The sequence below is a fragment of the Citrus sinensis genome, chromosome 4 (assembly GCF_022201045.2).
Source record: "Citrus sinensis cultivar Valencia sweet orange chromosome 4, DVS_A1.0, whole genome shotgun sequence".
In the NCBI taxonomy this organism is placed as follows: domain Eukaryota; kingdom Viridiplantae; phylum Streptophyta; class Magnoliopsida; order Sapindales; family Rutaceae; genus Citrus; species Citrus sinensis.
Window position 1 is genome coordinate 19,410,830 of NC_068559.1, and position 22,599 is coordinate 19,433,428.

At 35.0% G+C, this 22,599-nt stretch overlaps 1 protein-coding gene across 15 annotated transcripts in view; it reads left to right on the forward strand.

The window, feature by feature from the left end:
• The first annotated feature begins 2,501 nt into the window (after nucleotides 1–2,501).
• The window catches only part of LOC102610094 (callose synthase 7-like), a 33,610-nt gene continuing 13,512 nt past the window's right edge, over nucleotides 2,502–22,599 (forward strand). For 9 of the 15 annotated variants that reach the window (XM_052439634.1, XM_052439638.1, XM_052439635.1 and 6 more), the window contains exons 1-12: nucleotides 2,502–2,976; nucleotides 6,506–6,606; nucleotides 7,675–7,787; nucleotides 7,880–7,967; nucleotides 8,071–8,181; nucleotides 8,273–8,422; nucleotides 10,958–11,047; nucleotides 11,176–11,267; nucleotides 11,404–11,527; nucleotides 21,509–21,652; nucleotides 21,743–21,819; nucleotides 21,907–21,976. In XM_052439634.1, the coding sequence (XP_052295594.1) occupies nucleotides 2,760–2,976; nucleotides 6,506–6,606; nucleotides 7,675–7,787; nucleotides 7,880–7,967; nucleotides 8,071–8,181; nucleotides 8,273–8,422; nucleotides 10,958–11,047; nucleotides 11,176–11,267; nucleotides 11,404–11,527; nucleotides 21,509–21,652; nucleotides 21,743–21,819; nucleotides 21,907–21,976 (1,377 nt within the window). In that variant the 5' untranslated portion in view covers nucleotides 2,502–2,759. Of the gene's footprint in view, nucleotides 2,977–3,280; nucleotides 3,475–6,505; nucleotides 6,607–7,674; nucleotides 7,793–7,879; nucleotides 7,968–8,070; nucleotides 8,182–8,272; nucleotides 8,423–10,381; nucleotides 10,563–10,595; nucleotides 10,819–10,957; nucleotides 11,048–11,175; nucleotides 11,268–11,403; nucleotides 11,528–21,508; nucleotides 21,653–21,742; nucleotides 21,820–21,906; nucleotides 21,977–22,599 lie in introns of those variants that run through there. The other 6 variants (XM_052439644.1, XM_052439643.1, XM_052439645.1 and 3 more) reach the window with 6 other exon arrangements.

The following is a 22,599-nucleotide window of genomic DNA, read 5'->3' on the forward strand; positions in this document are numbered from 1 at the left end:
CCGAACCATATACTCGACTTAGTTAATATGCTTACTCTACTTATTTAATATTCTTACTCGATTTCTTACCCGACCATATACTCGACTTATTTAATATGCTTACTCGACTTCTTACCCGACCATATACTCGACTTAGTTAATATGCTTACTCTACTCATTTAATATTTTTACTCTACTTCTTACCCGACCATATACTCGACTTATTTAATATGCTTACTCGACTCATTTAATATTCTTACTCGACTTCTTACCCGACCATATACTCGACTTACTTATCTCCAATTCTTACTCGACTAAATTCTCGATTTACCCGACTTCGTACCCGACTTCTTCCTGCACTGATTCTTCAATCACTCATAACTTAAATGTAGTCTTAAATCCCTACATTCTATGAAATAGTGTGTGTGTGCAAGCACAAAAAATGAATAATGTACTACTAAAATTCATAAATCATTAGCAAGTACACTTATAATGAAATGAAATCAAAACCTAACCATATAAATAGAATGTATTTCAAACATACCTTGATAATGCACCTTCTTAACTGTTTATTTTTATCAAAAACCTTTGTATTGGAGCTAAAGTCAAGTAAGGAAACTGTCAAATAATGAAATGGAAAGATAGAAGGAAACTGTCAAATAATGAAATGGAGAGATAGAAGGACACTGTCAAAGAGGGAAAATGGTGAGAAGAGAAGAAAATAAAGAGGGAAATGTTGAGAAGAAAAATAGAGAATGGTGAGAGAAGCCCGAAAAAGAGAAGCCATGGGGGGAAGAAAGATGTGAATTCTTAGTTTTTTTAAGGTTATTTTGACTTTTCCTATCTTCATGAGGTATATGTATGTAATATGGTATAAATTTGACATTTAAGGGTAAATTGAGTATATTTAAATAAAAAACCCCAGTTTAGTCATGTAAAATTGAATTTCCCAAACTTGGTTTACTCTTGTCTGAGCCATGTAAGCAATTTAACTTGAGGATATTTTAGTAATTTCATGTGACTATTAAGAGGGCATTCATGAAAATTTTAAAAAATTCAATTTTTAGGGTATTTAGATAATTTTGTAAGTTTGACGGTTTATCTGTTGCAATTGTCTAGTTTACAGAGAACCATTTCCTTTTAACTAATATTATGTGTTTATTTAAATATACCCTATTTGCCCTCAAATACCAAATCTATACCCTATTACATACATATGCCCCAAGAAGGTGGGAAAAGTAAAAAATACTCTTAAAAAAACCATGAATCTAGACCATTTCTTCCTCTCAGAGTTTCTTTCTCTCACCATTCTTTTCTCATGGTTTTCTCTTCTCACCATTTTTTCATTTCCAAAGGTTTTGTTCTCTCTCACCATTTCATTTCTTATCTCCAATACAAAGGTTTTTGATAAAAATAAATTGTTCAAAAGGTGCATTATCAATGTATGTTTGAAATGCAAACTTTTTGTATGCTTAGGTTTTGATTTGATTTCAATACAATTATAATTGCTAATGATTTATGAGTTTTAATAGTACATTATTCATTCTTGTACTAGCAAAAAATCTGTTAGATAAAATGTAAGGATTTAAGAATCAAATTAAGTTATGAATAATTGAAAAATCAGTCGAGGAAGAAGTCGAGTATGAAGTCAGGTAAGTTGAGAATTTAATTGAGTAAGAAGTGAATGAGATAAGTAAGTTAAGTATTTGGTCGAGTAAGAAGTTGAGTAAGTATATTAAATGAGTCATAGTATTAAGTGGAGTAATTTTAAAATAAATTGAGTAAAAGCCGATTAATTTTTTTTTGAATAGGTCGAGTAAGAGTTATGTAATTTTTAAAGAGGTTGAGTATGAAGTCAGGTAAGTCTAATATTTAGTCGAGTAAGAAGTAAATGAGATGAATAAGTCGAGTATCTAGTTGAATATGAAGACGAGTAAGTACATTGAATGAGTTGAGTATTAAGTTGGCAAAAAGCTGAATAATTTTTTAAACAAGTCGAGCAAACGTCAAGTTTTTGAACATGTCGAGTAAGAGCCAAGTAATAATGTTGAGTAAGAAGTCATTTTATAAATTCGAGAAAATATATTGAATGAGTCAAGTATTAAGTTGAGCAATATTTAAAATAAATCAAGTAAAAGTTGAGTAAGTTTTTTGAACAAGTCGAGTAACAGTTATGTTATTTTTTGAAAAAGTCGTGTACGGAGTCCTGTAAGTTAAGTATTCAATCTAGTAAAAAGTAAAATAAGGGAGTTGAGTAAGTTGAATATCTAATCAAGTAAGAAGTCGAGTAAGTATGTTGAATGAGTTGAATACTAAATCGAGTAATTTTTTAAACAAGTTGAATAAACATCAAGTATTATTTTTTTACTGCTTTTGATCTTACTTGACTTTGTGATTTAGAGAATTAGTTCAATTTTGTTATGATTTGATTGAGATTATTTTTATATTTTCTCTGTGTGTGCGTGTGTATATATAATTAAATATTTTAATAGTTCAAGGTTTATTTTTTGTATTTTGAGGGAAATGGGGTATATCCCACGCAATTCCCTCTAATATTATTTCTTTTCTTGCTGGTAGAGACAACCACTTTGCCCCTCATAGCACTCAAGCATCTCTCTTTCACTCTCATTCTCTTTCTATACAAATGCCCACAAAGAGGAAAAAAATTTCTCTATTCACAAACCAAATTCAAAACAACAACAAGAAGAAGGAGATAGTGAAACGAGTGCTTCACGTAATTGTAGCAGCAGTAGTGAGTGTTTCGAAGAAACGGTGTCGTCATGGCGAGTTCGAGTGGGACCAAGAAAACGAGGGCCCCAACACCGCGTAGGCAGTCGAAGGCGATGAGTCAAGCCCAGAAAATGTTTGTCGACGTGCAGGACGAAGACAGCTCTGCCATTGACAGTGAGCTCGTGCCTTCGTCTTTGGCTGCTATTGCTCCCGTTCTTCGCGTCGCCAATCAAATCGAGAAGGATAATCCAAGGGTCGCTTATCTCTGTTAGTTTTTCTTCTTCTTTTGTCTCTCTTTATTTTATTTTTTTGATTGTCAATGTGATGTTATTGGCTGCTAGCTTATTGCTTGTCATATGTTGGATTCTGTTAATGTGTGTACTGTATCTTAGCTGCTAAGCAAATTAGTGGGTGTTTGGGGCACATGTTAATTTATAGAATCTATTAGAATTTGATTTTTTTTTTTTTTGTTTTATCCGAAAGAAGTGCAATGTATATGTGGTGTCGTAGATATGCTTAAATTATTGTATTTGTTTGTGAAACGATGTGCTTTCATTTTGGTGAGTTTGAGTTTGTTAGGCGCAAAGGTCAATGTGCAGTAAATGAAATTGTTCTATGCATGAGAGGTAAAAGAAATGTAAACCATGTGTTGTGTTGGTGAGACGAGTGAATGACAAAAATGGCATATCAAAAGCCTTCCCCTCAAAGCATTTCTTGTATAATTTGGAAAAGGAGGACGAGTGCTCAGCATAATAATGCATGAAGGTAATATTTACTGCAGCAATTTGATCAGTAGATGCATTTTAAGCACGATGAATGCATATATGATGCTGGCTCTAAATTGGTGACAAAAGCTTCCGTAGCTGGAGCTAATTGGTCTGTCATGTAAATCTCCAAAGGTAACGGTTTACTTCCTGGGTCTGTGGTAGCCTTTGCAGTTTTCCTTGTCCTTATCATTTCTAGATGCAGAAAACAACTTCAGGTTTTAAGTCCAGTGCTATATGTCTAGGTGGCCCAGGAAGAAATTTCATGGACTGTTGGTGAACATATTTTCTATATCATGAGTTCTTGGTTTTCAAAACACCTTTGTGTCGCTCCAGATAAGTTTGAATCTGAATCATGAGATGGCTTTTGATGCTCCTGATTAAGAACTCAAGACAACTCAAATATCTAGTCATAGTCCTCCTTATTTTCAAGGCATTAATTGAACACATGAATATAATGGCTTTTGGAGGGATTTTTCTCTTGATTTTAACTCATTAATATCTTTTGATGTTTGTATGAACAAGAAATGTTTTCCTTTTGTGATTAAAATATTGTCTGCCAACAAAAGCAATATACCATGGTTGCTAGTGTTGGAATCTTTGCATTCCTTTTGCTGATGTTCTTTCTGATGGTTGCCTTAGGAATGATCTTCAGCCTTTGTTGATAGACCATAAATGATCTTCAGCCTTTTTTGATAGACCATAAATGTTACAGATTTTCCATTTCTCATAAACAATCAACAGGTTCTATCTCGGGCACTCAAAAGCACCTCTTGACTTGAAAAAAAAAAAATTGTTATCTTATAGACCACTTTTAAATTCTTTGCTCCCATGCTTTGGCTTTTGTTCCCGGATTGATATATTGTATGTTTGGTCCGAAATATTTCGGACAGTGCTTCATTGAATTTAGTTAGGGATAGATATAATATCTTGGTCTTTCCTGGTTTCCATAAGAGGTCTATCTAACAAACTTCTGTTGTTTGTTTGGACATGAATGTTATAATCCTTGATGATGGAGCAGAGTTGAAAGTGGATTATATAGAAGAAAGGGCATCCAAACTTTTGCTTCTAATATTTTTTTTTTATTGTATCTTTTTAAATTATTCAGTTCTCACCTCACATCAGTCTAAGGGTTTATCTTAAATGTCTTTTTCTTTGTAGTTCTAAATTTTATTTTGTAAATTTACTTCTTACAATCAAAACAATTTTCATTTATTATTGGACAGACTTCAATTTACCCCTTACTTAAAATTTTCAATTTACCTCCCAAAAGTGTGAAAACATCAATTTGTCCCCATTTAATGTTAAGAAGATTAAAATAAAAAATCAACGCGCCCCCATTTGCCATCATCTTTTGAACAATGTAAATTAAAGTTTTCATACTTTTGGGGTGTCAAGGTGAAGTATAGGTGAATAACTTGTATTTCTATATCTCTGATCAGAATACAATAGTACAAATATATAGCTTTACAATGAACTAATTTAGGAAACTATCCTAGCTAATTGAGGAAAGTATCCTAGCTAATTGACAACTATACATGCAGCTATTCTAGGAAACTAGATCAATTGTAATAACTCTATTTTTGGACAATTTCCTCTGGTTTGAATTAATATCTTGCAACACTCCCCCTCAAGCTGGCTTGTAGATGTCTTCCATAGCTAGCTTGCTGACTAGTAGTTCAAAATGTCCCTTGTGTAGTCCTTTGGTGAGTATGTCTGCTATCTGTTGTGCGGTTGGTACATAGGGAACTCAGATTACCCCACTTTCAATTTTCTCCTTGATGAAATGCTTATCAACCTCAATATGCTTAGTTCTATCATGCAGAATTGGATTGTGGGCAATAGAGATGGCAGCTTTGTTATCACAGTAAATCTTTATGGGAAGAGACACTGGAATCTTTAAATCTGCAAATAGTCTCTTTATCCATATTGCCTCACAAATTCCATGTGCGAGTGACCCGAACTTTGCCTCAGCACTGCTCTGAGCCACAACACTTTGTTTTTTGCTCTGCCATGTAACGAGATTTCCTCCAATAAAGGTGCAGTAGCCTGAAGTTGATCGCCTGTCAGTTGAGCTACCAGCCCAATCTGCATCTGTATAGACTTCAATTTGAAGGTTGTCCCGTTTCTGGAACATAAGACCCTTTCCAGGGGTTCCCTTTAGATATCTTAGTATCCCATAGGCTGCATCAAAGTGTTCCTGTCCTGGTGAGTGCATGAACTGACTTACCATGCTTACAGCGAAAGCTATATCAGGACGTGTATGTGACAAGTAGATCAATTTCCCTACTAGTCTCTGAAATTTCTCCCTATCAATCACATCTTCAGCTTTAGCAGGATGAAGTTTTAAGTTGACTTCAATGGGAGTCTCAGCAGCCTTACAACCCAGAAAACCTGTCTCTTTGAGAAGATCAAGAATGTATTTTCTTTGGTTTACAAAGATACCTTCCTTCGATCTTGCAAATTCCATACCAAGGAAGTATTTTAGCACACCCAAGTCCTTGATCTCAAAATCTCGTGCCATTTTCTCCCTCAGATCTGTCAACTCTTTAGGATCATCACTTGTTAGAATTATATCATCCACATCTCAAAATCTCGTGAAATTTATCCTTTATTATTCAACAAAAAGAAAAGAAGAGAAAAGGAAACACTAAATGAGTTCCACAACTGAATGGCTTTGCACCAGTATTTGGCTTTTTGTTCTGCTCACCAGTGATAAATACACACCATTTTCATGAGAAAGTGGGTACTACTGCTCTCAGGAATAGAAATTCACTTTTCCTAGAAAAAAAAAAAGTTTTATAAAGTTTTTCACCTCGAATTAATGTTGCTTAAGATGCAATATCTATTTTCTTTTTTATTCTACTGCATACTACATTATTTTAGTAAGTGTCTTTTGTTTATTGCTTTATTTATAATTGTGTGTTTGTGTTTTCTTTGGCTTAATTTTGTCTAAGAAAAAGGTACTTTCAACATGCTTCTATGGTTGAAATTTACTTTGATTGTGACGTCAGTATATTTTTTTCAACCAGGTCGCTTCCATGCATTCGAGAAGGCTCATAGGATGGATCCACCATCAAGTGGACGTGGTGTCCGGCAGTTTAAGACTTATCTTGTGCATAAACTCGAGAAGGTAGATCTAATAGTTATTGCTGGTTTTTATAATTGTTATTTTTTTTTCCTTCCTTTTGTCATTGAAGTACAGTCCTTTTTTTTTAAAAAAAAATTGTTTTTAAGACTTGTCTTAAATACTATTGTTAGCCGATGAGCTTAAGCTTTTGGGTTAAGTAGTTTCTCTAATATGGTATCAGTGCCAAGGTCTCAAGTTCACTTTCCCCTACATGCAATCTCTCTCATGTATTTCTTCAATTTCCTGGCTCACTTTTGATTTTTGGTTTCCTGGTGAGGAAGGTTGTTAAGATTTATTGTAATACTATTATTGGGCCATTATCTATGAGCTTAAGCTTTTGGTCAAGCGGTTTCTCTAGCACATGTTAATCGTCTAAATGATTTCTCTCATTGTTTGGTATGTATAGCAGTATAGAAGTTAGACCACCTCTAGTAACTTTTCTAATGGTTTGGTTCTCTGAAAAATTTGAATATGGGTATTAATGGGGTTACAATCTGGAAGTTTGGCCCAAAAGGCCATTACCTCATCCTCATCTTGCCAAAATAGGTCCTGGAGGGGATGTACAAATGCGGTCTTATCCTTTCAACCTTTTATATGATATGACCTCTCTCAAGACTTGAATTCTGTAGTTAACATCTGCAGCCAGGGAATTTTTAACTTGCAGTTGTCTAATGTTAATAATTCTTTGTAATCTTGCATTCTACTATTTAGAGTAACTGCTTCTTTTGATATATATTTATCTTTATCATCTTTTAAGAAAGACTTGAAAGCTGGTGGTCACCACTGAATAGGCATTGTAGGAGTTCATAGATAAAATTTATAGAGACTGTAATCTCCATTTGCAATGTAGATTGATGGTTATCTTATTTATTGTCTAAGCTATGCAAAGGAATTCATTGGCTAAGTATTTCAATACATCTTACTAGCTCTGTTTTTCTTTCTTTCTCTAATTTTTTTTTTTTTTTGAATACATATCGGGTTTCAAAACTGATGTCGAGACTAAAATCCAATGACGTTTCAAGAAATCCAAAATGAAAGATTTGTCATGTCTTAAATTTCTATTTGTTGCAGGAGGAAGAAGAAGCACAACATCAGCTTGCAAGAACTGATCCAAAAGAAATCATATTGTATTATTGGAATTTCTATAACAAAAATATTAAAGAAGGCCAATATACAAAAGAACCGTAAGGCATGATTTTAGATTGTTGACATGCCCACTTCAGCTAAGCACCATAGTCATTGTCTTGATCTTTTTCGTTTTTGCTTCTTGTTGAAGGGAGGAGATGGCTAATATTTTGCAGATTGCATCAGTTCTGTATGATGTGCTGAAAACAGTTGTTCCTCCACAAAGAATCGACGATCAGGTTTGATTTGTATAATATCAGTTTCATAACATATATTTTTAAGTTCATATTTTCGTATGGAAAGTACTGAAATCGTTAATTCACAATTGATTTGTCCTTGCAGACCCACAGTTATGCTCAAGATGTTCAGAGTAAAAGAGAACAATGTGAAAACTATAACATTCTTCCACTAAAGGCTATTGGGGCCAAGGCAGCAATTATGGAACTTCCAGAGGTTGCATATATGAAGTATTTGTTATCTTGTTTTTTCTTATGCTCATTAAATTTATCCATAATTCTTTTTTATCCTCCCCGCGGGAATATAGATCAAAGCTGCACTTCATGCTCTGCAAAATGTGCAAAACCTTCCCAAGCCTAGTGTTCATTCAACCAATGCTCCTCATGACTTTCCTGAGGAAAGGAGCAAATCAATTTTTGATATACTCGATTGGCTTTCATCCGTTTTTGGGTTTCAGGTAATTAATTCTAGAATCCCCCCTTTCCCTTTTATTCTTCTTAATTACTACTAGAGTCCCTCTTTTTCCTTTATTTTTTTTTTCTATCTACATGTCACATGCTGTAGGCTTTAGTTCATTGGTTATTAAGCTTAACTCTATTCTTAGTCCACTGTTAGAGATGGCCAACGGGCCCATCAAAGGAAGCCCAGGCCTGCTCATGCTTGTGCCATGTCTTGCTGTGCCTAATTTTTTTTTCTATTAGGCTCGGCCTGGCACACGTGCCGTGCCCACTCGTGCTGTGCCTACACGTGACGTGCCTAGGAAAAAAGCCCACTAAGCTTTTTTCCTTTTTTATTTTTTTTAGAGCTCATGCTAAGTTGTTTTATTTTTTTTTTAAGCGTATGTACTTTTTTGGATCCACGTGCCTTTATTCAAATTTAATAGAATCAAAAATTCAAAACTCAACTCCATTTTCAATATTAATAAATTAATAATAATAAGAGAACGTAATATTAGTTATTAAGTTTGACTCTATGGTATTATAATTCTTTTTTAGTACTTAACAACAACAATAATAATAATTTTTTGAAGGGTTAACTTAATTGTTAACTTAGAATTACGCAGAGTCATGTATCATAGTTTATAATAATATTAATACATATTTATAAAATCATGATATTTATAATTTTATTTATTAAAATAATGATATCAGTTATTTATTAATAAATTATAAACATAAATCAATTATAATTTTTTTGAAACTAAGAATTAAATAAATTTAAAAAACTTGAGCTAATAAAATATAATAAAAGATTCAATTTCAAGTTATTTATAAAATCATAAAATTTTAAGTTTACTTTCATTATAAAATGAAACGTGCTTATTGCGTGTTTTTTCGCGTGTCGTGCTTTGACCCATCTCTAATCGTGCCGTGTTTTTAAAGCCCACGTGCCTAAAATTCTAAGCCCGGCCCAACCCACGTGTGTGCCGTGCAGTGCCACGTGCTCTACTGAAACATTCTCGTGCCGTGCTGTGCTGTACGGACACGTGCCGTCCACCCCATTGACCACCTCTATCCATTGTATAGGATCCCACTATATCATATCAAAAATTGATCATAAACCTCAGACTTAAAGAAGGAGAGTCAGCTACTAGCCCGCCTGTGGGTATTTATTCAATTATTGTACAAGACTTGTTTGTGGTTACTCAACCCCATCTTATTCCTGTTTAGCTCGCTTGATTGAGCCCCATCTAATCAAAAAAAACAAAAAGGAGAGTCAGCTCTTCTCTTGAAGCAATGCACTTCGGGAATTTCTTCTCCCACCCCACTCCTTCTAAGTTCTAACTTAGTAACTAGGACAGAGGTATCACTTTTACCAGTTGAGTAATAGAGATTCAACTTTCTAAGCCTCATATTCAGATTTGTTAGGATTTATTTACGAATCTTTTCCTCATATTATGTCCTACCAGAGTCATTTTGCTTGTAGCCTCTTTAGAACTAAACATTCTGTTCTCTTCCAATACTCTAGGCATGTATTTCTTGATCTGTTTCTTTCTCCTTTTCTTTAAGACCACTTCAACAAAGTCTCTCCTCTATGTTGAAGGATTCTGGGTCCATGTTGGATATAACCAAAAGAAAATCATAATCAACTGATTCCCATAGCCCCTAGTCTACTTTTGAAAAATCTATTCATTTTGTATCTTGTAAATCCTTTTGTTCCTCTATTCCATCTTATCATCCATTATTTGGCCACATCCATTTTAGAGAACCATTATTTCTTTACTACATCAAACCAAGTTCCCTGAAGTGTAACTGAAGCTTTGACTGTTTATAAATATTTGTCTTCTACCCCATGGGAATTTTAAAATTATGTAATTGGTTGAACTACTTTCGGGACATTGGTTGCAGCGATTTGTAGACCAATAGCAAAAGCAGCAACGATTCGATGCTCTCAAGCAGATCTTCCCCCAAGAGTCAGAGCGCATTCGAGGTCACCTCGGTACATGCAAGTGAATCAGATCTGGGCGTACTCATCTTTAGAGAACCTGCGGGTTAATACAACTTCCACCTTGGTCTAGATTCACTAGATACAGTTTTGAGTTTCTTATCAAAAGAAAAAAGTTGAACTTCTCTAGCCATCCACCTCACTTTAATTCTGTGGGTTTCTACAATTACATAATTCTCTAATTGCATAGATATACTATCCTCCTTGCTTTACTTCTGTGGTCAATATTTGCCTCGGTCTCTGTTGTTTATAAATAATTGAATTAAGATAACTTAAAAATGGGCACTTTATGGTTATAAGTTTTCACCATATTCCAGTAAATTTCATCTTATTCTTACCTAACCTAAAACCCTTAGACGTGTAACATTATCCCTTGATAGCTCCAGCTTGTGTATACTTATCATCATGGTTTGATCTATATATATATATATATATAAAATGTTGTCTGTGAATTACATGTATATCTTAAAAATTGAATGAATTTCTGTTGAGGAAAGCATCTAAAACTTTTTTTTTTTTGTTTCATGCATCTTACTGGAACTTGAAGAAAGGAAATGTAGCGAATCAGAGGGAGCATCTAATACTGCTGCTTGCCAATATGGATGTACGAAAAAGGGATCTTGTAGTTTATACGCAGGTATATACTGTTCTACTGGCCCACTTAATGCTTTCTGATGTCTTAGATTCTTTCAATACACTTAACATATTTCTTAATTATATTCCTTATTTCATCATATCCTGAAGATTGACAAAAGCTTATTTCAGCTTAGGAGCAGCACTGTACAGAAGTTGATGGATAAAATCTTCAAGAACTATTGGTCATGGTGTAAGTACTTGTGTTGTGAACAAAATACTAGGTAAGTTATCGTGTTGCTTTCCAAAATTATAAGCTTGAACCATGGATTAGTGAATATTTTACACACTACCATAGTGTGTACAACAAGATGACACTTAGGTTTTGCAGATGGTGAGAGGATTGTTTTCACTTTGCAGGATTCCTCAAGGTTCTCACAAACAACAGCTGCAGCTTATCTACATTGGGCTTTTTCTTCTTATCTGGGGTGAAGCTTCAAATATTCGGTTTATGCCTGAATGCATTTGCTACATCTTCCATAAAGTAAGTTTACTGTCACTGAATACGATTGTTGATCTGAGTATTCTCTATCTGTTGGCTGGAACTAGTTTCTTTATGTCTTGTAGTATTATTTCTTGGAATGTGGAAGTTTCTTTGTGTTTTAGACTAGTTGAACTGTGAATCTTCAGTCAACTGATGATGAAGTGTTGCTTGCTTGTTTGTCAATTATTATTGTAAGTGAAAATAGGTAGAGAAAAAGTTTATGGAACAATTCTCTATTTCATAACTTCATGAGAATGTACACAGTCTTAATATAGGGATACAAGAGACTAAGAAAGGAAAGGAAAAAAATTAAAGCAGAATATTACACACTGATTTCTAGGAAGCAATAACACTATATTTACACCAAATATACACCTAAATATATAAGGAAAACCAAATCACAATTTGATTTGGTCAACCTTTCAACACTCCCCCTCAAGCTGATCTAAAAATGTCTTTCAAGGCCAGCTTGCAAACCAATTTCTCAAAATGTTTCTTAGGTAGTCCCTTGGTGAGTATATCAGCAATCTGCTCATTTGTAGGAATGTAGGGCATGCAGACCAAACCACTGTCCAGTTTTTCTTTTATGAAGTGTTTGTCCACTTCAACATGTTTAGTTCGGTCGTGGAGTACTGGATTATGTGCTATTGCAATGGCAGATTTGTTGTCACAATATACTTTCATAGGTAGAGAATTACTTGCCTTAAGTTCTTCAAGAATTTTTTTGATCCAAAAAACCTCACAAATTCCTAGAGCTACTGCTCTATATTCTGCCTCTGCACTACTCCTTGCTACCACAGTTTGTTTCTTGCTGCGCCAAGTGACCAAATTTCCTCCAACAAAGGTGTAGTAACCAGAAGTGGATCTTCTATCGGTTACACTACCAGCCCAGTCAGCATCAGTGTAGACTTCCACTTGTAGGTGCCCGTTTTTTCTGAACAAAAGACCTTTACCTGGAGATCCTTTTAAGTATCTAAGGATTCTATATACAGTTTCAAAGTGTTCTGGTCCTGGAGCATGCATAAACTGGCTGACTAAGCGCACTGCAAAGGCTATGTCCGGGCGTGTATGTGAAAGGTAGATTAATCTACCTACAAGGCGTTGGTACCGATCTATGTTGGTCACATCTTCAATTTTAGCTGGCTGTAATTTCATATTAGGATCTATGGGTGTCTCGGCTGCTTTACATCCGAGTAGACCTGTCTCTTCAAGCAAATCAAGAACATACTTGCGTTGAGACACAACAATCCCATCTTTTGATCTAGCAAACTCCATGCCCAAAAAATACTTCAGGCTGCCTAAGTCTTTGATTTCAAAGTCACGTGCAAGCACTTTCTTTAATCTACAAATCTCAACTAAGTCATCACCAGTCAAAATTACATCATCTACATATACAAATAACACGGCTAATTTCCCTTCAATAGAATGTTTGTAAAACATTGTATGATCTGCCTGACTTTGGGAGTAGCCGTGTCCCTTCATAACATTACCAAAGCGTTCAAACTATGCTCTAGGAGACTGTTTGAGCCCATACAAAGACTTATGTAGTTTACACACTTTACTGCTGCCATGATTTCCCTCAAAACCTAGTGGTAAATCCATAAAGACTTCTTCTTCTAGCTCCCCATTCAGAAAAGCATTTTTAACATCTAACTGGTATAGATTCCAATCAGAATGTACAGCAATGAGATAAGGACCCGGATGGAATTTATCTTTGCAACGGGGGCAAAGGTTTCTTGTTAATCAATTCCATAAGTTTGAGTGAACCCTTTTGCTACAAGCCTTGCCTTATATCTCTCAACACTCCCATCAGCATTACATTTAAGTGTAAACACCCACTTACAACCCACAGTTTTCTTTTCTTTTGGTAAATCCACAATCTCCCACGTACCATTCTTCTTTAGAGCATTCATTTCCTCTAAAACTGCTAACTCCCAATCTGGATGGTCTAGGGCTTCTTTTATGGTTCTAGGAATTGGTATCTGAGAGATTTTTGTGGTAAAGGCTCTTTGTTTATTGGACAACTTTTCATAGGAAACATATCTAGCAATGGGGTGCTTAGTACAGGTTCGGGTTCCTTTCCTATGTGCTATGGGTAAGTCAAGATCAGGAAAAAAAATGCTGGAATGTTTAGGAGAAGAAATGTTACCTGAATTTTCTGAGGAATCAGTGCTTGGAGGCGACGATTGAGGCTGTACCGAGTTTATGGGAGGGTCTTTACTGCTGTGATGATACTTTCGAGTATAAACACGAAGCTCTGGTGGTAGAATTTTATCTTGTAGTATTTCTCCCCCTGTCTCTGGTACATTAACACTTGGTTCCTGTAGTTCAAGGTTTCCTAGTTTTTCATTATTAGAAATATCAGTTTTTTGAGTTTGAGTTGAAGTGCCCAGATCAGGTAAAAACAGATTAGGCATAGGTGTAGAAGTATGCCAAAGATTAGGCATAGGTGTAGAAGTATGCCAAAAATGATCTTCACTATTTTCTTTCTCCCCCTGAAGAGAATTTTGGCCAAAAAAGGGTTGATTTTCGAGAAATATAACATCCATACTGACATGGAATTTCTTTGTTTGAGGATTGAAACATTTGTAACCTTTTTTATTAGGAGCATAGCCCAAGAAAACACATTTTTCAGATCTAGGATCCAATTTAGATCTAAGATGGTTAGGAACATGAACAAACACAGTGCACCCAAAGACTCTTAACTGAATATTGGAGGTAATCCTACTAGAAGGATATATAAGTGTGAAGTATTCTAAAGGTGATTGATACTTTAAAACACGGGTAGGCATCCTATTAATCAAATAACATGCTGTTAAAACAGCATCACCCCACAAATATTTAGGAACATGCATAGAGAGCATGATAGCCCGACTAACTTCAAGTAAATGGCGGTTTTTCCGTTCCGCAATTCCATTTTGTTGTGGAGTATCACGACAAGTGGATGTGTGAATTGTACCCTTTTCCTTACAAAACACCTCTAGATAATTATTAAAATATTCACTACCATTATCTGTATGGAGTAGGCTTATTTTTGTTTGAAAATGATTTTCAACCATGTTATAAAAATCTTTGAATAACCCCTCAACTTCAGATTTTTCTCTCATTAAATAAACCCAACAAAGCCGAGTATGATCATCTATGAATGTTACAAACCATTTTTTTCCAGTTAAAGTGTTGATTTTTGAGGGTCCCCAAACATCACTATGAATTAGATAAAAAGGTTTTGAGGCACGATAAGTAAGTGCTTTATATGAAACTCGATGACTTTTAGATAAAAAACAACTTTCACACTGAAAAGTAGTACAATCAACATTTTTAAATAAATCTGGAAACAAATATTTCAAATAAGGAAAGCTAGGGTGTCCTAGTCTAAGGTGCCAAAGCATTATTTGATCCCTAGCAGAGTTTGAACTAATACTACTGTTCAAACCTTGAGCTTGTTTATTCCTTGATAAGTAGTCATCAAAATAGTAAAGACCTTCTCGCAAACTAGCACTGCCAATCATCGTCCCCAGGTGCCTGTCCTGAAATTCACAATGGGAGTCAAAAAAGACAGCACAACAATTAGAATCTTTGGTTAATTTACTGACAGATAACAGATTGCAAGAAAGTTTAGGGACATGTAGCACATTTTTAAGCTCAATGGTTCCAGAGATTTTTATTGATCCTTTTCCAGCTATGGAAGATAAGCTTCCATCAGCAACTCTTACCTTTTTGTTACCAGGGCAAGGATAATAGGAATCAAATAAACTAGAAATACTAGTCATATGATCAGAAGCACCCGAATCAATAATCCATGGTGCAGTAGTTGAGTGGCTAAATAGAGCATTAATAATACTACCTGTTTGGGCTAGTGAACCACTAGGAGTAGCAGTAGTTGAACCACTAGGAGTAGAGGAAATTTGGTCAGACATGGTAGGAAAGAGATCAGAAAGAAAGGGAGCCTAGCTCTGATACCATGTGAAAATAGGTAGAGAAAAAGTTTATGGAACAATTCTCTATTTCATAACTTCATGAGAATGTACACAGTCTTAATATAGGGATACAAGAGACTAAGAAAGGAAAGGAAAAAAATTAAAGCAGAATATTACACACTGATTTCTAGGAAGCAATAACTCTATATTTACACCAAATATACACCTAAATATATAAGGAAAACCAAATCACAATTTGATTTGGTCAACCTTTCAACAATTGTACAGTTTTGTCTTCAGTCCTTTGGCTGTTCTTACTCTAGCTGATCTCTGCATCAATCTCTTGAAAGAAAATTATTAAGTAATTACTCATTAGCATGCATATATATTTGAATTTTGTGGAAGAGGAGGTTGGACAGAAATATGAGGTCTTCTCACTTTAAAAGGATCGTTGACTTAGATGTCTCTTTCATATGTTTAACCTGTTAAACCTGGGGTATGCACTGGCAATTTTGACAAGCATGTGTGAGTTTATGACTCACTATTTCTCACTGTAATTTGAGTGACCTGAACCGCCTATCACATTTGGCCATATTTTCCTACTAGTCATTATTCACATTTCTAGATGGAATTTCCCAAAACTATATGACATAGACATTGTAGCAGTAACAGCCCACTCGTACACATTTATATGCTCCTATCGTTTCTAATAATGTTAATCAGATTTCTTTCATTTGTTTCTGAGAAAATTATTGAAGAAATATGTATCTCATTTTCTTATTTTTACAATAGGGTTACACAATACATATATATAGATTCTAAACTACATAATGTGCTAGAGTAGGAAAGTAAACAACTAACTGCAGACCAAGAAACTAGGAAACAAACTCTATCTAAAAAACTGAAATTATGTCCCTATCTTTTTTCTTTTCTATCCCTATCTTTTTTCCTTAAAAATAGGATAGAAAACAAGTGACTTTTCCACACTCCCGCTTAAGCTGGTTCGAAGATATCAATAATTCCAAGCTTGCTAGTTAGTGACTCAAAGCTTGATTTATGAAGTCCTTTAGTAAGAATATCAGCTAACTGCTTTGTTGTTGGAACAAAGGTCATGCATATCAAACCACTTTCTATTTTCTCCTTGATAAAATGATGATCCACTTCAACATGTTTAGTTCTGTCATGATGAACAGGGTTATGAGCAATGTTTATTGCTGCCTTGTTGTCACAATACAACTTCATAGGAACATCAATGATAATCTTCAATTCTTCAAGTAGCTTCTTTAACCACAAAAGTTCACAAATACCATGTGCTACTGCTCTAAATTCAGCTTCAGCACTGCTTCTTGCAACCACTGATTGCTTCTTACTCCTCCAAGTTACCAAGTTTCCTCCTACAAATGTGCAATACCCTGAAGTTGACCTTCTATCAATAACAGATCCAGCCCAATCTGCATCAGTATATACTTCAACTTGCAGATTGTTATTTTTCTTGAATAGCAAGCCTTTTCCTGGAGTTTTTTTCAAGTACTTGAGAACCTTGTAAACAGCTTCTAAGTGCTTTTTACATGGAGAGTGCATAAATTGACTAATAACACTTACTGCAAAGGCTATGTCTGGCCTAGTATGAGACAAGTATATCAACTTACCAACCAACCTTTGGTAACTTTCTCTATCCACTGATTTTCCTTCAATTGCATATCCCAATTTGTGATAAGGATCAATAGGAGTGTCTCCAGGTTTGCATCCCAACATGTTAGTTTCCTTGAGCAAGTCTAAATTATATTTCCTTTGAGAAACAAAAATTCCTTTGAGAAACAAAAATGCCTTTACTGGATCTTGGAATTTCCATGCCCAAAAAATATCTTAAGGGTCCAAGGTCCTTCATCTCAAATTCTCTAACAAGAACCTTCTTGAGATTTTCCATTTCTATTACATTGCTTCCAGTCAAGATGATATCGTCTACATATACAATGAGGATCACAACACTACCATCAGTGAAGTGTTTAAAAAACATTGTATGATTTGCTTGACTCTGTAAATATCCAAAGTTATGAACAGATTTGGTAAATCTGTCAAACCTAGCTCGAGGAGATTGTTTTAAGCCGTAAAGTGATCTCTTCAACTTGCACACTTTTTCAATACCATATTCATTCTCAAAACCTGGTGGTAGATCCATAGATACCTCTTCTTCAAGCTCTCCATTAAGAAACGCATTCTTAACATCTAACTGTTGTAGTTGCCATCCTAAGCTTGCTGCAAGAGACAACAAAACCCGAATGGAATTCATCTTTGCCACTGGAGCAAATGTTTCTTGGTAGTCAATGCCATATGTTTGTGTAAAACCTTTCGCGACAAGCCTAGCTTTGTACCGCTCAAGTGACCCATCTGCTCTGTATTTAACTGTAAAAACCCACTTGCAACCCACTGGTTTTTTTCCTTCTGGTAATTTGACTAGTTCCCAAGTTTTGTTTTTTTCTAGAGCTCTCATCTCTACATACACAGCATCTCTCCATTTTGGAATAGAAAGAGCATCTTGTACAGATTTTGGAATTGCTATGACAGACAGGTTAGCTGCAAAAGCTCTAAAAGATGGAGATAATCTATGATATGACACATACTTAGAAATTGGATGAAGAGTACAAGACCTAGTTCCTTTTCGTAGTGCAATTGAAACATCTAGATCATTTGTAGTTTCTAAAACAGATTCTGAAATAGGATTAGAATGAATGTTACCTGCAAGTTCCAAGTTGCCTGTGTTTGGATCCGAGTCTTGGCAGTGAGGAGAGGAATGATGATTTGACCTTTTCGAATTCCGTCATGTGTAGACTTGAAGCTCTGGTTCTGGAACTCTCTCTAATGATTCTTCATTATTCACAATTGATGGCATTGTAGAATGAACAGGAGGTACACAAGACATAATAGGCATTGGAAGAGATAATTCCCAAAAATGATCTTCCTGAGTATGATTCTCCCCCTAAAGAGAAGTTTTGGGAAAGAAAGATCTATTTTCAAAAAATGTGACATCCATTGTGACGAAGAATTTTTTAGACAATGGATCATAACATCTGTAGCCTTTTTTAGTAGGAGAATAGCTAAGAAATACACATTTTAAAGCACTAGGATCAAGTTTGCTCCTGTTCTGTGTATGAACGTGAACAAAAGCAATGCACCCAAAAATCTTGGGTGGTAAAGATGTGAAAAACTTAGTGGTAGGATAGAATTTTGTGAAAACATTTAATGGAGACTGAAAATTAAAGATTCAGGTAGGCATACGATTTATCAAGTATGATGCTGTGAGAATGGCTTCACCCCAAAACTGTTTTGGTACCCTATTTGTGAACATAAGAGAGCGTGCAACTTCTAACAAGTGTCAATTTTTCCATTCAGCAATACCATTTTGCTAAGGAGTATCTACACAAGAGGATTGGTGCACAATGCCATTTTCCATGAAATAATGACCAAGGGTAGTAGAAAAATATTCTCTCCCATTGTCAGTTCTAAAGACTTGGATTTTTGCTTGAAATTGTGTTTGAATCATGGTATGAAAGGTTTTAAAAATTGTTGCAGTTTCTGATTTTTCTTTAAGCAAGTACACCCAACAAACACGAGTGTGGTCATCAATAAAAGTTATGAACCATTTAGCCCCCGAAATGTTTGTAACACGAGAGGGTCCCCAAATATCATTGTGTATGAGAGAAAAAGGTGCAGATTTTTTATACGACTATGAAGGAAAAGATGCACGATGACGTTTGGACAATACACAAATTTCACACTGAAACAAAGAAGGATTTTTATTCTTGACCAGCAAAGGAAACAAATGTTGTAAATAAGAAAAACTAGGATGACCTGATCAGAGATGCCACAACATTATTTCATCTTCAATAGAGAAAGTTAGTTCATTATTTGCTGCCTGAGCTTCTCCACACAAACTAACATCCTCCTCGAAGTAGTACAAACCATCTACCTCTCTAGCACTGCCAATCTTCTTCCCCGAACACAGGTCCTGAAATTCACAATAGGAAGGAGAGAATTTAGCAATGCAATGAAGATCCTTGGTAATTTTGCTAACATATAAAAGATTACAAGACAAATTAGGAACATGAAGAACAGATGTTAACACCAAATTTGTGGAGATAGGAATAGATCCTTTTCCTGCTACAGAAGATAGTGAACCATCAGCAATTTTAATTTTTTGACTACCAGAACATGGAATATATGAAGAAAATAATTTAGAATGGCTGGTCATATGATCGGTTGCTCCTGAATCGATGATCCATGGATCTTTTTTCTCATAAACAACTCCTAAAGCAGTGAAATTATTACCTTTCTGGGCTAAAGAACTAGAAGATGAAGGATTTGGGAGAGATTGTGACTGATTAAGAAACCTGTACAGTTGCTCTAACTGCTCTTTAGTGAAGAGTTGAGATTCGGATTCTCCAGTGTTGATTGTCGGCTTATTTTCCCCAAAAACTTGAAAACCTTGACTATGTTTACCAAAGAATTTATTGTTTTTTAGATTTGGAGGTTTTCCATGAAGCTTCCAACATGCATCTTTGGTATGTCTTGGCTTGTGACAATAATCACATCAAACTTTGTCTTCTCATCACTTTTCTTCAAGTTTTTTGTTCCCCCAATCGGTGGAGCTTTTGGTGTAACAGAGATCAAGGCTGAGTTCTCTGCTGAAGAACCTCCCATCATCACCACATTCTTTCTACTTTCTTCTCTTCTTACATAAGAAAACAGTTCCCTGGTAGAAGGAAGAGGTTCCTTGCCAAGTACTCGCCCACGGACTTCGTCAAGGTCTGAACTCAAACCTGCTAAGAATTCAAATACACGCTCTTTTTCTAACATCTTCTTGTATTTAGCACTATCAACAGCACATTCCCACTCGCCATCATAGTACTGATCTAACTCTTGCCATAAGCCCTTCAAAATATTGTAGTATTTAGTCACTCCTTGACTACCTTGTTTGGTTTCTCGAATTCTGGTTTTCAGATCATAAATCTGAGCAGAATTTCCCAAATCAGAATAGGTCTCGGTGACAGCATCCCACAAATCCTTTGCTGTTGGCAGAAACAAGTTTGACCTATCTCCGATTCCATTGAATTCACTAACCATGACATGATCATTGAGTTGTCAGTATCCCAAGTTTGAAACTTTGGGTCTTCTTCAGTTGGTTCTTTAATTGAACCAGTAAGGTAACCAATCTTCCCTTTACCTCTGATAAACATCTTCACAGATTGGGACCACTGAAGAAAATTTTGACCATTCAATTTATGGATTGTGATCTGAAGTGATGGACTGTCATTAGAAACATAACTTGATGGTTGTAGATGCCGTTGCAATTGCTCTGAAGATAACTCAGAAGTTTCTTGCTCGGTATACTTTGACATTGGTATTCAAATAGAATTGAAAACTAAATCCAAGAAACAAAGAGCGGCTCTGATACCATGAGAAAATTATTGAAGAAATATGTATCTCATTTTCTTATTTTTACAATAGGGTTACACAATACATATATATAGATTCTAAACTACATAATGTGCTAGAGTAGGAAAGTAAACAACTAACTGCAAACCAAGAAACTAGGAAACAAACTCTATCTAAAAAACTGAAATTCTATCCCTATCTTTTTTCCTTAAAAATAGGATAGAAAACAAGTGACTTTTCCACAGTTTCTTATCATAACTAATGGTTTTTCATGAACATATGTGTCATGAAATTTTACACAATAGGAATATCCATAATGAGTGATTAGGTAAAACTCCATGATTATATAAGCAATCTTATTCAATTATAATGAGTGATAAACTATGTTAGGTTAAAAATTACTATATATCTAGAACCAAATTCGGGATTGGGACTGGGGTCTAGCATGATTTTACAGAATTTATTTAACGTTTTGTTGCATGTCCAAAACAACTGTTGTTTGGCAATTTTACTGTGTGGCTCATGGTTAATATGATATCAGTTTTCTACACTGTCAGTCTCATTCCTTTTAATGTCTTACATCTTCTGCGTCACTGAAAATAATCCGGGTTTTGTTTCCTGATTATCTAAGATGGCAGAAGACGTTAATGGACTTTTGTTTGGCAATGTACATCCTGTCACTGGAGACACATACCATCGTAGCCAAACGGCTGCACCTGATGAAGAAAAATTTCTGCGGACTGTTATAACCCCCATCTACCAGGTGTTGCACAAGGTAATTATTGTTTTGCTGTATTGCACATATTGTCTTTTTCAACACTTTCAGGCTTTGTACATGAATATTGATTATATTTGGTGGAAAAAGGAAGCCAAGAGAAACAATGGGGGAAAGGCAAGCCATTCAAGGTGGAGAAACTATGATGATTTAAATGAATACTTTTGGTGAGTTTTCTGGTAGTAACTTCTTGTTCTTACTTCATCAGACAATTATTATCTGAAACGCCACAAAACCCCAACAATTGTTTTCAGGTCCAGCAAGTGTTTAAGTCTAAAGTGGCCAACGGGCCTCAAAGAAGAATTTTCTGTTCATTCAGATGTGGTATCGCCTGCAGATGAGGCTCATTCCCTTATTTATTCATTTGTTTTTTTACAGGAAACAAAGAAACTAGTATTAATAAGAACAATAATTACAAAATGTGAACAATGAGTCCACAAAGAAAGAACCCGTAAAAAGATCACTCGAAGATCGATATAGTTGAGAGCAAATCAGATGACAAAATAAGCATAGGATCTAAAAGACTATGAAAGCTTTACAACAAAAACATATTCAAAACCTCAGAATTAACCCAAAAAAAAAAAAATTCTTGAAATTCCTTGTTACAAAGAGATGTTCATTCCTCTCTTGCACTGTTTTCAATTTTTTTTTCTATTTTTAAATGCTAAGGTAGGTTCTTATTGTATTTGTCATCTTGTACTGTTATATTCAGAGTACTGTGTTTCTTATAGAAGAAGTATTCTTGGTTAATGATTTCCAAGAATCATAAATACAAAAATTCGTTAATTTATCTTTTGATTCCTTGAGTTAGAGATAAGTTTGATCACTAGTTGATGATATGATGTCACACTAAAAATCACGTCTTAAATGCATTTGACTTTGTCTTGTTTACACCTACAAAAATCATATGTTTATTAAGTTGATTGAAAAGTGCTCGAAATAGTTGG